This window comes from Echeneis naucrates, chromosome 7 (assembly GCF_900963305.1).
Source record: "Echeneis naucrates chromosome 7, fEcheNa1.1, whole genome shotgun sequence".
NCBI lineage: Eukaryota > Metazoa > Chordata > Actinopteri > Carangiformes > Echeneidae > Echeneis > Echeneis naucrates.
In genome coordinates, this window is record NC_042517.1 from 13,693,992 (window position 1) to 13,708,723 (window position 14,732).

Sequence of the window (14,732 nt, forward strand, 5' to 3'; positions counted from 1 at the left end):
ATGACTTCCTATCAGGAGTTAACGGCCGAAGGGGAGAGTGGTCCTCTGTTCACGGGCTGCTGCCGAGCGAAAGGGGTCATAAACCGGGACCTGAGCTGCAGGACTCATCCTGAACTCGGCGGTGGAGATGAGGAGGGGAAACTGGAGGTGGAAGTTGCCTCAGGATTTAATTCTCCGCATGCCCGGTACTTAACTCTTTCCAACAACGTGACTCTGTGCACCTCCACGGACAGCCCTCCTCCTCCTGCACCGTGTGAGGCTCTGGAGGGCTTCCCGGCACCGGCCTGCCCCCACTTGTCCCGTGTCCCCTGGCGGCGTAGGGCGCAGGGGCAGGGCTCTCCGGGACGCGGCCGCTGCGCGTCAAATAACAGCCAGAAGCGAATCTCCGATTTTGGGTCACACACAGAGCAAATCCACATCTACTCCTTCCACGGCCCGGAGATCCAGGTCTCCGAGGGGGGCTCGGCCAGCTCGGACTGTAACGTGGCTGGTGTGGAAGGAAGGAGTCAAACTTTTGAGTGGATGAAAGTAAAGAGGAGTCAGCACCGGCCCGGTAAGTTTTTTTTTTCTGTTTTGTTTTGTTTTGTTTTGTTTTTTGTCTGAGCACGGCAGGAGGGGTACATCAACCCACAGGCATCACAGTCCAGACTAAATCACTTTCATTTTTCTGCACTGGATAACTTTCTTTAATAGTTGGAAAAGTTTGGTCCAAGTTTACTCCACGAGCAGGGCGAGAAAAAAATCTGACGTGTTTTGTGCGTCATCGTACACCTCTGTCCTCCGTCAACAAAAGTTTAGTCAGAAAAATAAAATAAAATAAAATCAACACATGTGAAAGGCAGATCAAAACGCAAGAAAAGCGGAAGTAGCTGTTTACTCGACGGTACATTTGATTATGCACATGAGGACTCGGATACTATTTCCTTAACGGTTCCGTGTTAATGTAAATCTGTTGGGTTATTTAACTTTTTTGCTCCACCTACTGTTACAAACAGGATGTAGACTGTACACACAGAATGAGGGTGACCTACAGTAAAAGGCCTGCTTAGCCTCAGCGTGTAGGCAACCCAGAAAAGGATCAATTATTTACCCTTGCCCTTATTTACCAGTAGCTCTTGAATAATGCAACAGACCACTGCCTGTCCAGACTCAGAGGAAGTTGAGTAAAACTTACTCTTGTGAGCTGGAGTGCTCCCTGAGTATTGATTAGTTGTCTGTTTGGAATGAAAGCCCTTGTGTATTGATTTCAGTTTGCAGCACCTTTACATGTGTCCACCTTTTTAACATAATTGCTGTCACAGATCATCATTTCCCTGACTGATGAGTCCTGGGCAGAGAGCCCACGGAAGAATACACACACAGCTTTAAATAGAAAAATACAAATAGCTTACTAATGTGAAAAATGCATATCAATCTTCGGTTTTATGAGTTATAGTATTTTATATAGATCCTTCATTTGATCAATAATGCCAGTTGACTGACTGACTGCTGTACTTGGACTGAGTTTCATAAATTTTGCATGGAGGAAAATTTACAGCAATGGTGGTCCATCTTTCTTTTTTTCCTTTTTTGAATTCTCTCCCAAGAACAGCCTCTGTTTGCTGTGAGGGTGTTGCTGACCCAAATGTTGAGTGACCAATGATGCACGTCGGTCATTAACACAAACTGTTTGTGGGAAGAGGCCTGACTTCCTCTGCAAGGGATGCAGCACAAAGCTGCTCCAAAATTCAAATTAGGTGTGAAAAATGGCATGGACTGGAAAACATATGTTGTTGTTGCATCATGGAGAACGACTCATGAACAACTTTCATTTTACTGCAGGGTTGTGTGCAAAGCAATAAACCCAAAACTAAACTTTGCTGCTTTTGATTATGCTCAATATCCAGAATGGTAATCAAAACAATGTGGACAAAGCAAAATAAAAAAGCCTCCTAATCCAGATTTGGGATAATGTGCTTTCACACATCTTGGTTTGTCAACATTTTTCTGATGATGCAAGAAGCAAAAGGCAACGCTGAATTGTCATACTGACAAAGAGAAAACAATCATTTCTAGTTGCCTGTTGAATAGTATAGATTAATGGGTAAACATCTGTGATATGATGCCGCTTTGAGGGAGGCAAGGGGTGACAACAACAACCCTTAACTGGTCTAAAAGTCATTTTATTCATAAAACACATTAGTGAATTATCTGATCTATGTCCATGCACTTGAGAGAGCCATTTGCTCACATCCGCCCACACACACAAAGACATCTCCTCCAGTTATGTCAGTATCTTTGTAACCTCTGTCTTTGTCTCTCTGAAGGGGATCATCTGTAGGAGTAACTCATTAGCGCTTCTGTGTAACTTGTAAAAGAGTCATTATTGAGAGTGTGCTTTCCTCTGGAGGTTGTATTGGTTTTGGCACAAAACAAAGTCTTGCGTATTCCTCCATGTTGAAAGGCCTCCACAGACCTGCTGTAACCTGATCTCCTGGCTCAGTGTATATACTCCCAGTGCGTCATTCTTCAATTATGCTTTGACAGCACCTGAATTACTGTGGGCTGGATGCCCAGATGACTGAGGCAATGTGTATCGATCTATCCCTTTTCTTCTTCCTTCTCCTTGGCTTTGGAAGGCCCTTACATTCCCTTTGCTGGCTGGCTATTTTTAAACGTGCAAGTCATTCCTCAAATATTTAGTTTGATTCTTTTATGCCTTCTGGCTGGCATCAATTCTATTATCTTTGGGGCCATTAATCAGAATGTGCATGTGATTTGCACTCCTGAAAACTGAAGTTCTTAATTACGCACAGTTCCTCTGCATTGGTTCTTCATATTCTCTGGCCTCTAATTCTCAGGCTCGGTTACCTTGACATTCATTTTCTTAAAACACAGATGTCGACATTTATCCTATAACTGACCTTTCCATCTGCCGTGCTTTTCCTAGTGGCTAGAGGCCTGTTAACCTTCCTGTCTATGAATTGTGGGGGGAGACATCGGACTCCACCTGGCAACATTGAGTCCATTATGCAGGAGGAGAAGCAGCACATTTTCTCAGAGGCAAACACACACTGACAACTATGCACAATGTCAGCGCTGAAGGACCAAGATATAGCTGCGGTTCCTGTCATTCATTGCACATAAGCAGCACAGATGATACTTTAATGTGTAACCCAGAAACCTCAGAGGAAAAAAAATGGAGACATTTGTCATTGATACAGTGTTTGAAAGGATTTGTAAACTGTTAAACTGTCATTGACAGAGAAAGGCCTAAAGGCAAATTATTAATGATTCTGATGAATACAGTTAATGGACTGTAAACGCTCAGCTGTAAAGTTCTTTTGACTTGCCAAATGTTTCTCTGACTACTTTCATACATGTTACAACATACAACATCTTTTTTCCCCCCCGTGATTTGGTGAGCGCTTCCAGGACACACACACAGACCGCAACAGTATCGCATGACTCAGGACAATAGCCCTGCAGTAACTGTGAGAGGTCGAACTCTCTTGGATTCAGAGGCGCTGATTCAAATATCTGGTCATTTTTTTAGGCTGTATTGCTTTGGATCGTATCATATTGCTCAGGCCTTTCTGTTATTACGTCCGCCCCTTTAGATAACACACAATTCCCAATCCAAAGTGCCTACAGGCTATTGCTAAAGTTGATGCCCCAGCGAAGTACACCTTTGTTATACAGACAGAAAAATTGCTCCATGGTGACACTGGCTCAGCGCCACTTCCTATAAATCTTTAGAATTTTCTTAAAAATCATTTTAAGTCCATTAAATAGTTTAATATTTGAATAACTAATTTGCCTCTGTACCAAACAAACCTAGGATGCATGTAAATTTAGATTATTTATTTTATAGTCCTCTTTATTAGTGTAATCTGTAATAAATCTTTTCATTTAATTTTAAGATTCCATAACATATAAATAGCAATGTTTATTTTATAAGACTTTTACCAGTTTCAGCTTTAAATAATTTTTCATTTTATTTCCTGTTTATGGGCGTGGATAATTTTATTCAGAGGGCTTTTTGTGCTTCTTTTGTGAGCAACCTCATTGAGCTCGCTGACGACTGTTTTCGTGTCCTCTGTTCCCAGCCAGGACGCACATGACCTGTGGGTTCAGCATAGTTGGTCCTGCGGAGGCTGGAAGCAGCAGCGGCAGCATCTGCCCGGATGGCCCCGTCCCGGTGACCGGGGCCCCGAGGACCAGCTTCAGCACCAAACAGCTGACCGAGCTGGAGAAGGAGTTCCACTTCAACAAGTACCTGACGCGGGCCAGGCGGATGGAGGTCGCCAGCGCCCTGCAGCTCAGCGAGACGCAGGTGAAAGTTTGGTTTCAGAACAGACGCATGAAGCAGAAGAAATTACAGAGAGACGGGCTGCTCTGCGACCCGGGGCCCGCGGCTCCGCACTCGCACGCCGACGCCGTGGACACCTGCCCCTCTCCCGGACAGAGCTCCCCGCAACACCTGCCCCCGAAGCCGTGATGTTTTGATTCTGCTTTTGCATCGCTTTCAATCAGCCATCACCTTTATTTGCTTACCCCGATGGATGCTTATTGCAAGAAGCGCAATGGCAAGTTTCTTCATGCAAGAACGGGTCAAAACAATTTGTCATCCTCCAGCTTCAGACTGGCGCTCTGATTTGAATATTAAAATTCAAGTCAATGCACACACTCCTATCTACACAGTGCAAATGAAGATACAAAGTTATATTAATTGTCCATAGAAAATGTGGCAGACTGTTTGTTTATTTAGGCTATTTTGTACAATTTATTCAGGAACAAGACTTTACTCGAACGTATTTATTCAACAAGGGCAGCGTGCTTGCTTGGCTCGTTCGAAAATAACGATGGCAAAATTATTTTTTATTTATTTTAAGGTCTGCATTTGATCATATTTATTTTATCGACACAGAAAGATAATAGGCTACATTTATAGCGAGTTTTACAAACGACCCCCCCCCCCCCCAAATCACGCAGCCTCAGTTCAGCTTTATGGAGACCTCCCATTTCTTTGAAAAAGCCTCTTTGTCTCATGCACCTGTAGACAGCATATTTTTGTTTTTGTTTTTTTGTTTGTTTTTTACAGATAACTGTCAGACTAATTTAGCAGCACTTCAATGCTGCCTTAACGCTGTCGATATTTCGCTCAGTTTTAAGGTTTTCATTATCTTCAGCCCACGGAAGGATTAAAATGCCATAATTGACTGATAGATTTATTGACCACTCGTATTAAGACTATTGATCCGTGGTGATCCATCTATTTAAGGCACAAATCTGGGAGCATTTGCATGCATCTGTAACTGCATGGTAATGGAATGTAGAAATATCACAACCGGGAGTTGTTTCGTCTTTTATTACCACTGTACATGCATCAGAAAATGATAATTTAGCTTGAACACTCATGCGGGAGAGCACACAATAAAATGCTGTCTGTGCTGTTTTGCAGATCAACCAATAAATTGTGTGGCTCCAGCAGCTAAATATTCCTTCCAGATTCACAGCTCATCTCATAGACAGTAAATGATTATAAACTCGGCCCTTAAACACTGTTATGTTCCCGGCATCACAATGCATTTCTATCAAGTTAATGTCTATTTTAATATCAAGATATGGTCCATCAGCTACATTAATTTTATGTTAGGGAATATTTTTGTTTAGCTTTCAATTAGCGGTGTGTGCACTGGAGATGAAGGTAACCTAAACATATTAATGATGACAGTGCATTGAACTTAAAACTGTTGGGCTGTTCATAAACTTTTTTTCTTCATTGAAATTTTGCCTGTAAGTTTAATACCACTACTACTGCTATTACTAACAATAATAATTCTTATTATTATAACAATGATAATTAGAATTATAATAATTATTATAGTTAGCAAGCACGCGCACCAGTGCTGGGTCCAAGAGTGGACATGAAACCTCCAAGGCCAAGCTAATATATGCAGTTACACCAGAGTTCACCTCTCACCTCTTGACCTTTGTCTTGCCTCGGGACAACGATGACCCGGTCAGCGGCTCGGAGAGAGAAGGATGGACCATTAATTTGGGTGACCTCGAAGTCTGAGCTTTTTCTCTTTCGTTCTTTCATTCGCTTTCTGTGTTTTTCACTCCAAGAAGCAACTCCGAAAGCTTTTGTTCTGGTGATGTCCACGCAATAATATTTCATCCAGCTGAACAGAAGGGCGGCCAGGCCATGTGATTATTGTTCATATTATAATTCCATACTGCACCAGATAATGCATTTTTTGTACACCAGGAGCTGACCTAATTTTTGCCCCGGCTCTTATTTTAAGAAGTTAAAATATATGCTAGTGGCTCACTTTATACACTGGATGAAAAAGTCTTTTCATCCAGTAAGTTTTTGGATATAAACTCCAGACCTATTTTTTATGGTTAAAAAAATTTAAGATACTTGAGCATAGTCAACACTTAATATAATTCCATGTCAGAGCCAGTATGAACAAAATTTAGAGCAACCATTCATTACATGCTTGCTACTTCATGCATATCTGCTTGAATAACTACAAATAAAAAATAAAATCTGGCAGTAATTCAGGTATTAATCCTTCCCAGACAATATCATTGAAAATGTTTACCTCTTTAATATTACCTAAAAGATTAAAGATGGGATTTGAAGTTCAAGCCTAAAGGTCAGTAGAGGAACTTCTCAACCATGCAAATGTTTTAAAAGTTTATTTGTAATTGATTTGAAGGATTTTACGTGCAACCTAGACTGAAAGTGTGTTGAACTCAATTTATTTTGAATTTGCATTTAAGGAAAATCAGCACCATTAAGGCTGCCTTCTCTAAACAAAATAGTACAAAGTGAAATGTTTAACAAAACTATTAAATGCACCCTTGTTTTTAATGCAAATTAGTGTGCACTTGTGAAGGTTAAGAGGACGATGATGAGGATGATGAGGATGATGAGGGTGAAACAAAAGCTGTGAACGGTCTCGTCTGTCCAGTGTTCCTGCTGAGAAGCGTGCTAGTCTGACCTTGTTAGAAACTCTTTTATCATCTCGTGAAGTTAAGTTCCCTTGCCACATGCAGGGCTTCACGTTACAGGTTGTAATGTGAACAGAGGATGCTTGCAGCAGGTGTGCACTTTTTAAAAAAAAAAACCCAACTTACTTCATCAAATTCCTACTGAATAATACATTCGTTTAGACTTGCAAAACAATTTAAAACCACAGCAAGAAAATATGTGAAGAGTAAAACTTAATGTGTACCATGAAGAGAAGGTGAAGGTGAAAAGAGCTGATTTATTTAGTGTGAACTATCACTTTAATTTCATCCTGTGGCAGCTTCAGCATTTTCCTTTCAATTGATGGAAGTCGAAGCACATTGTTTGTTCAGACCTGACATTTTGTTCAAAAGCATTTGACTGTGACTCTGCTCTGATGAATTTGTGCTCTTCTGTAATTCCTTCCTGAAGATGTACGGTCGGTTCGCTAGACTGACAGCTGTGGAGTGCTTATACACCAGCAAACACATGGTAAATGTGGGGGAAATGAAACCAAAATAACTCAAACTCGGAATGCTACAGGTAGGAGCCATGTGGACTTAAAGTCCAAAGTCATTTTTCCTTTTGCCTCACTTAATTGAATAATATATTTTGATGCAATTCTTTCCAGACCTAATACACTAAATTGTTAGACTAATGTATTTAAATCGATAATAAATATATTCATAATGTAATACAGGTGATCTTAGGTTACTTGTAAAATTGAAGTCACTTGCTCTTTCTTTTTCTTTTTTTTTTTTTTTTTTTGAGTAAACAGCATTTGAGATATTGAAGAGAAACCACTGATGTATTAGTTCACGATGAATGAGGCCATTGAACGTTTGTATTTTCTCCCGTATTGTCTTGTATTATAAGTGAGCTGATGTTGGCAGCTGTTGCAATTCTCCCTAGGAGCGCTGTGTGGCATGAGCAATGAGATAACACATGCAGCTTACAGAACAGCTTACATTACATTTTAAATTAACAGATATAAGTGGGTTCCTTCTTGGCTCATTGTAATTAATGCTAAGTTGACCCAAAATTAACTTAATGCATAATATGCATGTAATATCCTCACCGGTGCTTGGGGGAATTAAATCAATTGATCAAGTTAAGCTCTTTCTAACTCTATGTGAAGCATTTACAGATAGCTTACTTGTTGTTGTAATTACTAATCATTTGAATGTTCTCCTCCCTTTTAGTTTTTCTGCTCATCTGATTTTACTGTTTTTATTTTTATTTGCAAAGACTTTCATGCACTATTTGTCTTTACGATCAGTCTCATTCACATATTTGACTACCAAACAATTTGTACATCAAGAAAGTTGAAATGAAGTGCACCTGTGTATGTGTGTATGCATGTGCCTATTACATATGTGAATGCCCTGTGTACAATTACACAAATATGTGTTTTGTTTCCTAGGTGCGAGTAATAAAGCGCACAAAAAGATACAAAGCACCTATTTGAATAATTGTTCATTCACGCACGCAAACGTGCACACACAAATCCATACATAACACATTCTGACAGCGCTACACTGAACAACATGCACACCAATCCTGTGCTTGCCTTCCCTCTCCTGCTCCACTCCAGGGAGCAGATGTTTGGGGACAGCTTACAGCCTCAGCGAATTTGTGTGTACAAAGCAAACAGCAGCACTCAGCACTTCTGGCTGCAAAGGGAAATTTGCTCTTGAAAAGGGGGAGGGGAGGCTTATCAGTCAATGTAAGGTATCATAAGGACGGAAGTGAGGGTAAATGTGAGCAGAGGGGGCAAGCAGAGGTGAAATGGTGTCAAGGTTGTGGATCTGTTGAATAGGAAAAATTCTTATTTTCCTGAGATATCTGGTGCCTGTGCAGCGTCATGTGCAGCACATGTACAGCATTGCCCTGCTGTACCATGCAGCATCAGTGGATTCAACTAAGGTGGCCTTGCTATGTATCTCTGATTGCCTCTGACCTCTCCTGTGCAGCTCTGTCTCCTCACTAGTTTTGGTTGCCCTTTCAAAAGTTGCAGACAAGCACAAAGTGAAGGGGAAAATGGGAAACAATGCAATGAGCCTTTACAGAGTTTGCTGATACTGCATCTGAGACTTCAGCCATAACATGGGACGGGCTTTGCTAATGATGCCATTGATATAATCTACTTATTTAATGACTGGGCCTGTCGTGGTGTGCTGCCAAGGCTCTCTGCAGATTGTATCCATAAGAGCAATTTGAATATTATTGCTGCTGATATTAAAAATCTGTCACAACGTCGATTTCTATTTGAGAATACCGCCCATAAAACATGTAAGAAATTAGAAAAGAATTTTGAATGAAATCAATTAACACACATTTTTTGTCATTTTTATCCCCCTTCTAAAATGTTAAACGCTATTTAGACAGACTCAAACATACACATACGCTCATGTCCAAACATGTGGATAGAAGGGCACATTTTGACCTCTCACCAGCGCTTTATAATCCCTAAACAAACCATCATAAATGAGCCCTCCAATGCTTATTTATCTGAACGAAGGCAGCCCCCTCCTCCTCTGCCCCTGGGGTGAGGTTGCCATAGTGACAGATTCATAGACATATGGAGAGAGATGAGAAGGGGAGCTGGGTTGAAGGGGTGGGATTGCAGGGGTGTGGTGCTGAGGGGATGGAGGAGAAGGGGATGGGTATACTGGTTGGAGGAGGCTGGCGCTGTGTCTTTCAGGTTAGTCTTTGTGTTTCATCTGTCAGTCAGCCGTCCTTGTCAGTCTGTGCTCGGCGAGGGAACAGTGCTAAAACTTTTCTCAATCTAGTCTCTGTCAGGCACCATCTTGGCTGTATTACATGCAGGAAAGGATTCATTCTTGTGCTTGGCTTCACTGCTCATAATAACATGTTACATGCAAAGGGGACATTGACTGATAATTCAGTGAAATGTTTAATAGTAAATTCATTTAGCAGGTTTCGATCACATTCCAGTCTCTGACCATTTTGGTGTTTATACTAATGACTAATTAACATTAGAAAAGCAAACATACAGATGTTTTAGCTCCTTGGTAATTAGATTCAGATGATGCAATCAACCTTTCAGCCAACCAGAGGACAGCTCGACAATGGACAAGGAGAAGGGGAGAGAGGGAAAGGGTGGGAGAGAGAGAGTGTGTGTGGGGAGGGGGGGGGGGGGGGGGGGGGGGGATCAAGACTGGCCTCGCTGCTGTAAAAACACTTTTTTTTCATCAGCCATTTTATGCAAAAGGGGAAGACCAGGTGCTCAATCAAACCTCACACCTACTGTTTTATTTTTCATCTTCACCCCTCCCAGCGCGTCTCCACACAAACCTTCTGTGGACCTTCGTTCTACCCTTGCACCATTCTTCTCCTCCTCTTTGCTTTCTCTATGTCATTCGTCTTCCCTCCTGCTCACTGCTGCCTGTTCTCCAACTGATATGAGAGTGACCCGGTGGGCCCTCAGGGGTCAAGTGATACAAGGTCATTGGCAGGTTATCTCTGCTGACTGGCTGACCTCTAAAAGGACTTCTAGAAGGAGCCAATCAGGTCTTGTTCCCTCCCCCCCAAGGCGGATCCCTCCTCCCCAGCTCATCAGCAGCCTGTGTCACGTGACCAGGGCGAAGCGTCAGAGGGAGGATGATTAATGATGCTTTTAGTACCTGTTTAGAATGAAGCTGTCCACACCGCACTGTAATTACCCACTCCCAGGCGGCAGCTGCCCAACATAATTGCTTTTTGTTTGTTGACCTGGTTTATTGAGGAGAAAGATGGCTTTGGCTGGGTAAGATGGTGCCATGTACTGTATACAGAGGTGAGGATCAAAAAATTTGGGTGACAGTGCGTGTTTGAGATCAGTGTAAGCTCCAAAAAAGTAAGTGAGTGTCCAAACGGTGAATGCAAATGCAGTCACACAACCGACACAAGGTACCTTGGACTGTACACTATGCATCATGTTTTAAAACAATTTCAAAGTGACCATGCAGCTGTGGTATGTACAGGTAAAATGTTTGTCATACAACCCTCCCACTTAAGGTCAATGACTGCCACAGACCTCTCATGCAAGGTTACCACATTCCAATGAAATACACAAGTATTCAACATGTCCGGTTATTGAGGGGTATGCTCTGTCATGCATAATTTATGACAATGTCTAAAAAACACACGCGCCATGTTGCTCTGAAAATTCAAACTAAGTTCAGAAGGTCAATAGAAGAGATTCCCCCCTCCCCTTGTTTGGCTCCAAGCCTAAGGCAAATATGAAAATTTCAGTACCTGCGGCGCAGTGCCACGAGGACAGTGACAATGAAACCCAGATAAACAGCCTCTCGTTTGACCTATGGGAAGCATAAATTTACCACCCATAAATCCTTGAGTGTTTCAGCTCCGTTTGGCGCATTTGCCATGCCTCTCTACCCAGACAGAGAGAGGCAAGTGTCGGGTATCAGTGCTGCTGTATGAGCAGCTTTCATCCTGCTCCTGGTTCTCACATAACTCAGTCCTGCAGCCTTTATCACCGACTCATAAATAACTAGGCTATCGCCTGATAATGTCCGCTTAATGCTTAGTCAATAAAGCCCACAGTAAGAGGGGCCTTTTTTAGCCTCTCTCCTGTACATAAATATAAACAGTGTGGTAGATTGATGTGATGGGCAGGCTCTTTCTACACTGGGACAAAAAAATTCAGCATGTGGGCCCGTGAGCTGAAGGTGGGCTGTGGGGCTGCAGGTGTTTAGAGGAGATAGTGGGCTGTAATGAGGGGGCTGCAAGAGAAGGGCTGAGTGGAAAGCCTTGACTGATCACCTGTGAAAGGCACATACACACATATACACGCAAATGAAAGCACACAGACAGCAATGCTCAAAGGTACGTACACACGTAGGCACATGCATTCACACACCCACACACAAACACTAATGCCATCATTAGTTAACCCATTGGTGTCAGTGCCTTGTGCACAAAATCTCATCCTCCCTATTTGAAGAGCACTGGAGCATGTTGTTGAAGTGTCTCCCCAATGAACTGCTTTTACATCTTGCTCTTGTTAAGCCTCTTTTCTTAATCTATCCACACATTTGCATAAAGAATAGGGTGATGTCATACAATTGCAGTCGGGGTTGTGAGCTTTATTGTTTCTTGAACATCACAAGGACTGTTATTGACCATTTGTACTAGTCATCAGATCATCCGATTCCAATGTGAAGCCAGGGGCAGCTGTAGTGAGCATGATGGCTGGAATGGGATCAGACGGAGCCCTGGGGAGACAAAGGAGATTGACACGGATGTTGCTGGGTTGAACGAGGGGGCTGATTGTGATCCATGAGTTAGTCAGTGCAACAGCACCTGGGCTGGGAGCAGCAGCTGGGAGAGATGTGCAGAGTGACACAGAATGGGCTCGAAATGAGAGGGATGATCCAAACAGCTCATATTGACATACCTGGTGGGAAGCAGTTGGTGACTATATCAATTTTTACTTTGGGCAAATTTTATCAGGCCACATTTAATCCAGTCAATTGACCAAACTGAGTATTTATTTTATTTTTCAAATTGCGAAATCCTGAAGTCAGCTGAAAATAGATTTGTTTCTGGGGCCAGGAGACATATTTTCTCATTGAATTGAGCTTTCATTATCACAGAATAAACATAATGGTGCTATTAAAAGTGACCTTTGTGGCACCTTATTATAGCTCAGTTTGCCAAAACCACATTGATTGATGATTGCTCTTAGCTCAGCTATGACTTTCAGGCCCATAAACATTCAGCTAAATTCAGAAATGTTAGGTAATGTCTGAATTGCAAAGAAGTTAGGAATAAAAATAAACAGAATAGTGGACTTTCCTGGCAAATTTCACATTCAATCTTGCTGCCAGCCATGTTCCGGTGGTCTAGTAATAGACTATAACTATTGACCGGTGTGCCTTGATGAAAACGAGGCAAAGCTTTATTCACAAAACATGAAGCTGGCTGGTGACTATTTCTCCAATATGTGTGTCATGGTTTACCTCAGAACTAAGCCTGTGGGACATAAACACTTTTGACATCAATGCCAACGCACAACAAAGAAGAGCCAGACTATCAGTGGGACTATCATGGAGCTCAGAGCATTTTCCATTCAGAAATAAACATATGAATGCTCACAAGAACAAGATGAAAATGTATGAAATTGCATATTTTATTTTGGTAATGAACATGTGCTGGGATCCTTTGCTCTGAAGCAGAAACAGATATTTTATTCATCAGGAAGATCTCTTTAATCACCAGGTACACAAGAAAGCCAAACCACAAAAACAAGACCATGCTATTCTCGCTATCCAGGAAAAATAATGAATTCATAATTTATGCATAACGTACAGCTATGTAATACAAATTAATGACTAACTGCCCAACCTTGAAGCTGTTGGAGGAATTATTTGCTCAAACAGAGATCCTGGTTGCTGTTGGCATGGGCCCTTTCTTAGTATGCTGGAGAGTTAGAAGCACTGCAATGGCTATTTTTCAGCAGAATGTAAAGAAATGGGATTATTATTACAGATGAGTTTGGCTGAGTATGGGTAAGTAATATGATAAACTTATTTCGTAGAATGTTGGGGGTACTTAAATGCATTGCACCCAGCATTTCTACAAAAGCATCACTGTCATCAAGGCAATGGCTCATACTGGACTTCATTTATCAATATTTGCTTCAGTGCACTGGAACAACATCAAGAGCTCGACCAAAACACTGAGCCATTTGCTTAGCCTTGTACAAGACTTAATGCTGAATAACATGTTTTCATTCTTTACTTATTGGTTGAGTTCAATTTGTCTCACATATTTATAAATAAAAATTGTATTTTAAGTGATTGAGGAAGTAGTAATTTCATTTTGAGCTCCTGAAAAGACATGTCAAACATGCAAACTCTTACTCGCGCTCTCCAACATGCCACAGAAACCATTCAGGCGCTAGAAGGCAAAGCAGAATTCAAACTGCACATTCAAATATCTGCACTCCTTTTATACCTCACATTTGAAAAACTGGACTTAAAAAACTGGGTTAAAAAAATACTCTTGAGTAAGCAGTTGTGCAATAGTTTGCGCTCCTCTGAAGTTCATGTCACAGATTTCATCCCCGGCAGGTGTTGTACTAACATAGGAGGTGGAACCAAGGGTGAGTTGGGGCAGGGGCCAAATTTAGGAGGAAGGTGAGAGAGGAGGTTCCCACAAACTAGTGGAGGCACTGCTGCGAGCACTGCGGCAAATGAATCTCTTGGGTAATGGAGACAAAACTATTGCAAAATTAGGAGAGACATTAACTGGGGTATCAATAAATAAACCTCTAATTAGGAAAAAAGAAGCGGAGCGGAGCAGGGGCAGCAGCACAGGGGGAGAATATCAATGGCACACTCACATCTGTATGCAGGCACAGCTCTCTGGTGAGGGGCTGGACCTCACGGGGGGGGGCTTCACCAATGGCATTGGTTCACCTATCTATTCCTGACCCACCCTGGCGGAGAGCATGCCCGCTTTTTGACTGTGCAGCCCAGCACACCCTCCCCCCATTCTCCAAAGCTCACTCAGCCTCCAGTTTCTCCTTCTCTTCTCTTCTCTTCTCTTTCCTTCTCTTCACTTCTCTTCTCTCCTCTCCTCTCCTTTCCTCTTCTCCAACCAGCTTATCTGCACAGTGCCCTGAGTGTGCCGCTGTGCTCTGTGACTTCACCATGATTGATTGTGGTGTGGGTCCTCTACTCCCTCAGTGAGAGAGAAA

General features: G+C 42.1%; 1 protein-coding gene across 1 annotated transcript; it reads left to right on the top strand.

The window, feature by feature from the left end:
* hoxc1a (homeobox C1a) lies at positions 1-6,267 on the top strand. Its single transcript, XM_029505447.1, has 2 exons — positions 1-553; positions 4,089-6,267. The coding sequence occupies exons 1-2, from the start codon at positions 1-3 to the stop codon at positions 4,478-4,480; spliced, it is 945 nt and encodes a 314-aa protein (XP_029361307.1). The 3' UTR covers positions 4,481-6,267.
* Positions 6,268-14,732: the final 8,465 nt, after the last annotated feature.

What these genes read in the sequence shown, in the direction of transcription:
- hoxc1a (XM_029505447.1), top strand. Translation starts at nt 1, where the DNA reads ATGACTTCCTATCAGGAGTTAACGGCCGAAGGGGAGAGTGGTCCTCTG. An exon ending in GAGGAGTCAGCACCGGCCCG is followed by an intron (nt 554 to 4,088) that starts GTAAGTTTTTTT and finishes CTCTGTTCCCAG; the next exon opens with CCAGGACGCACATGACCTGT.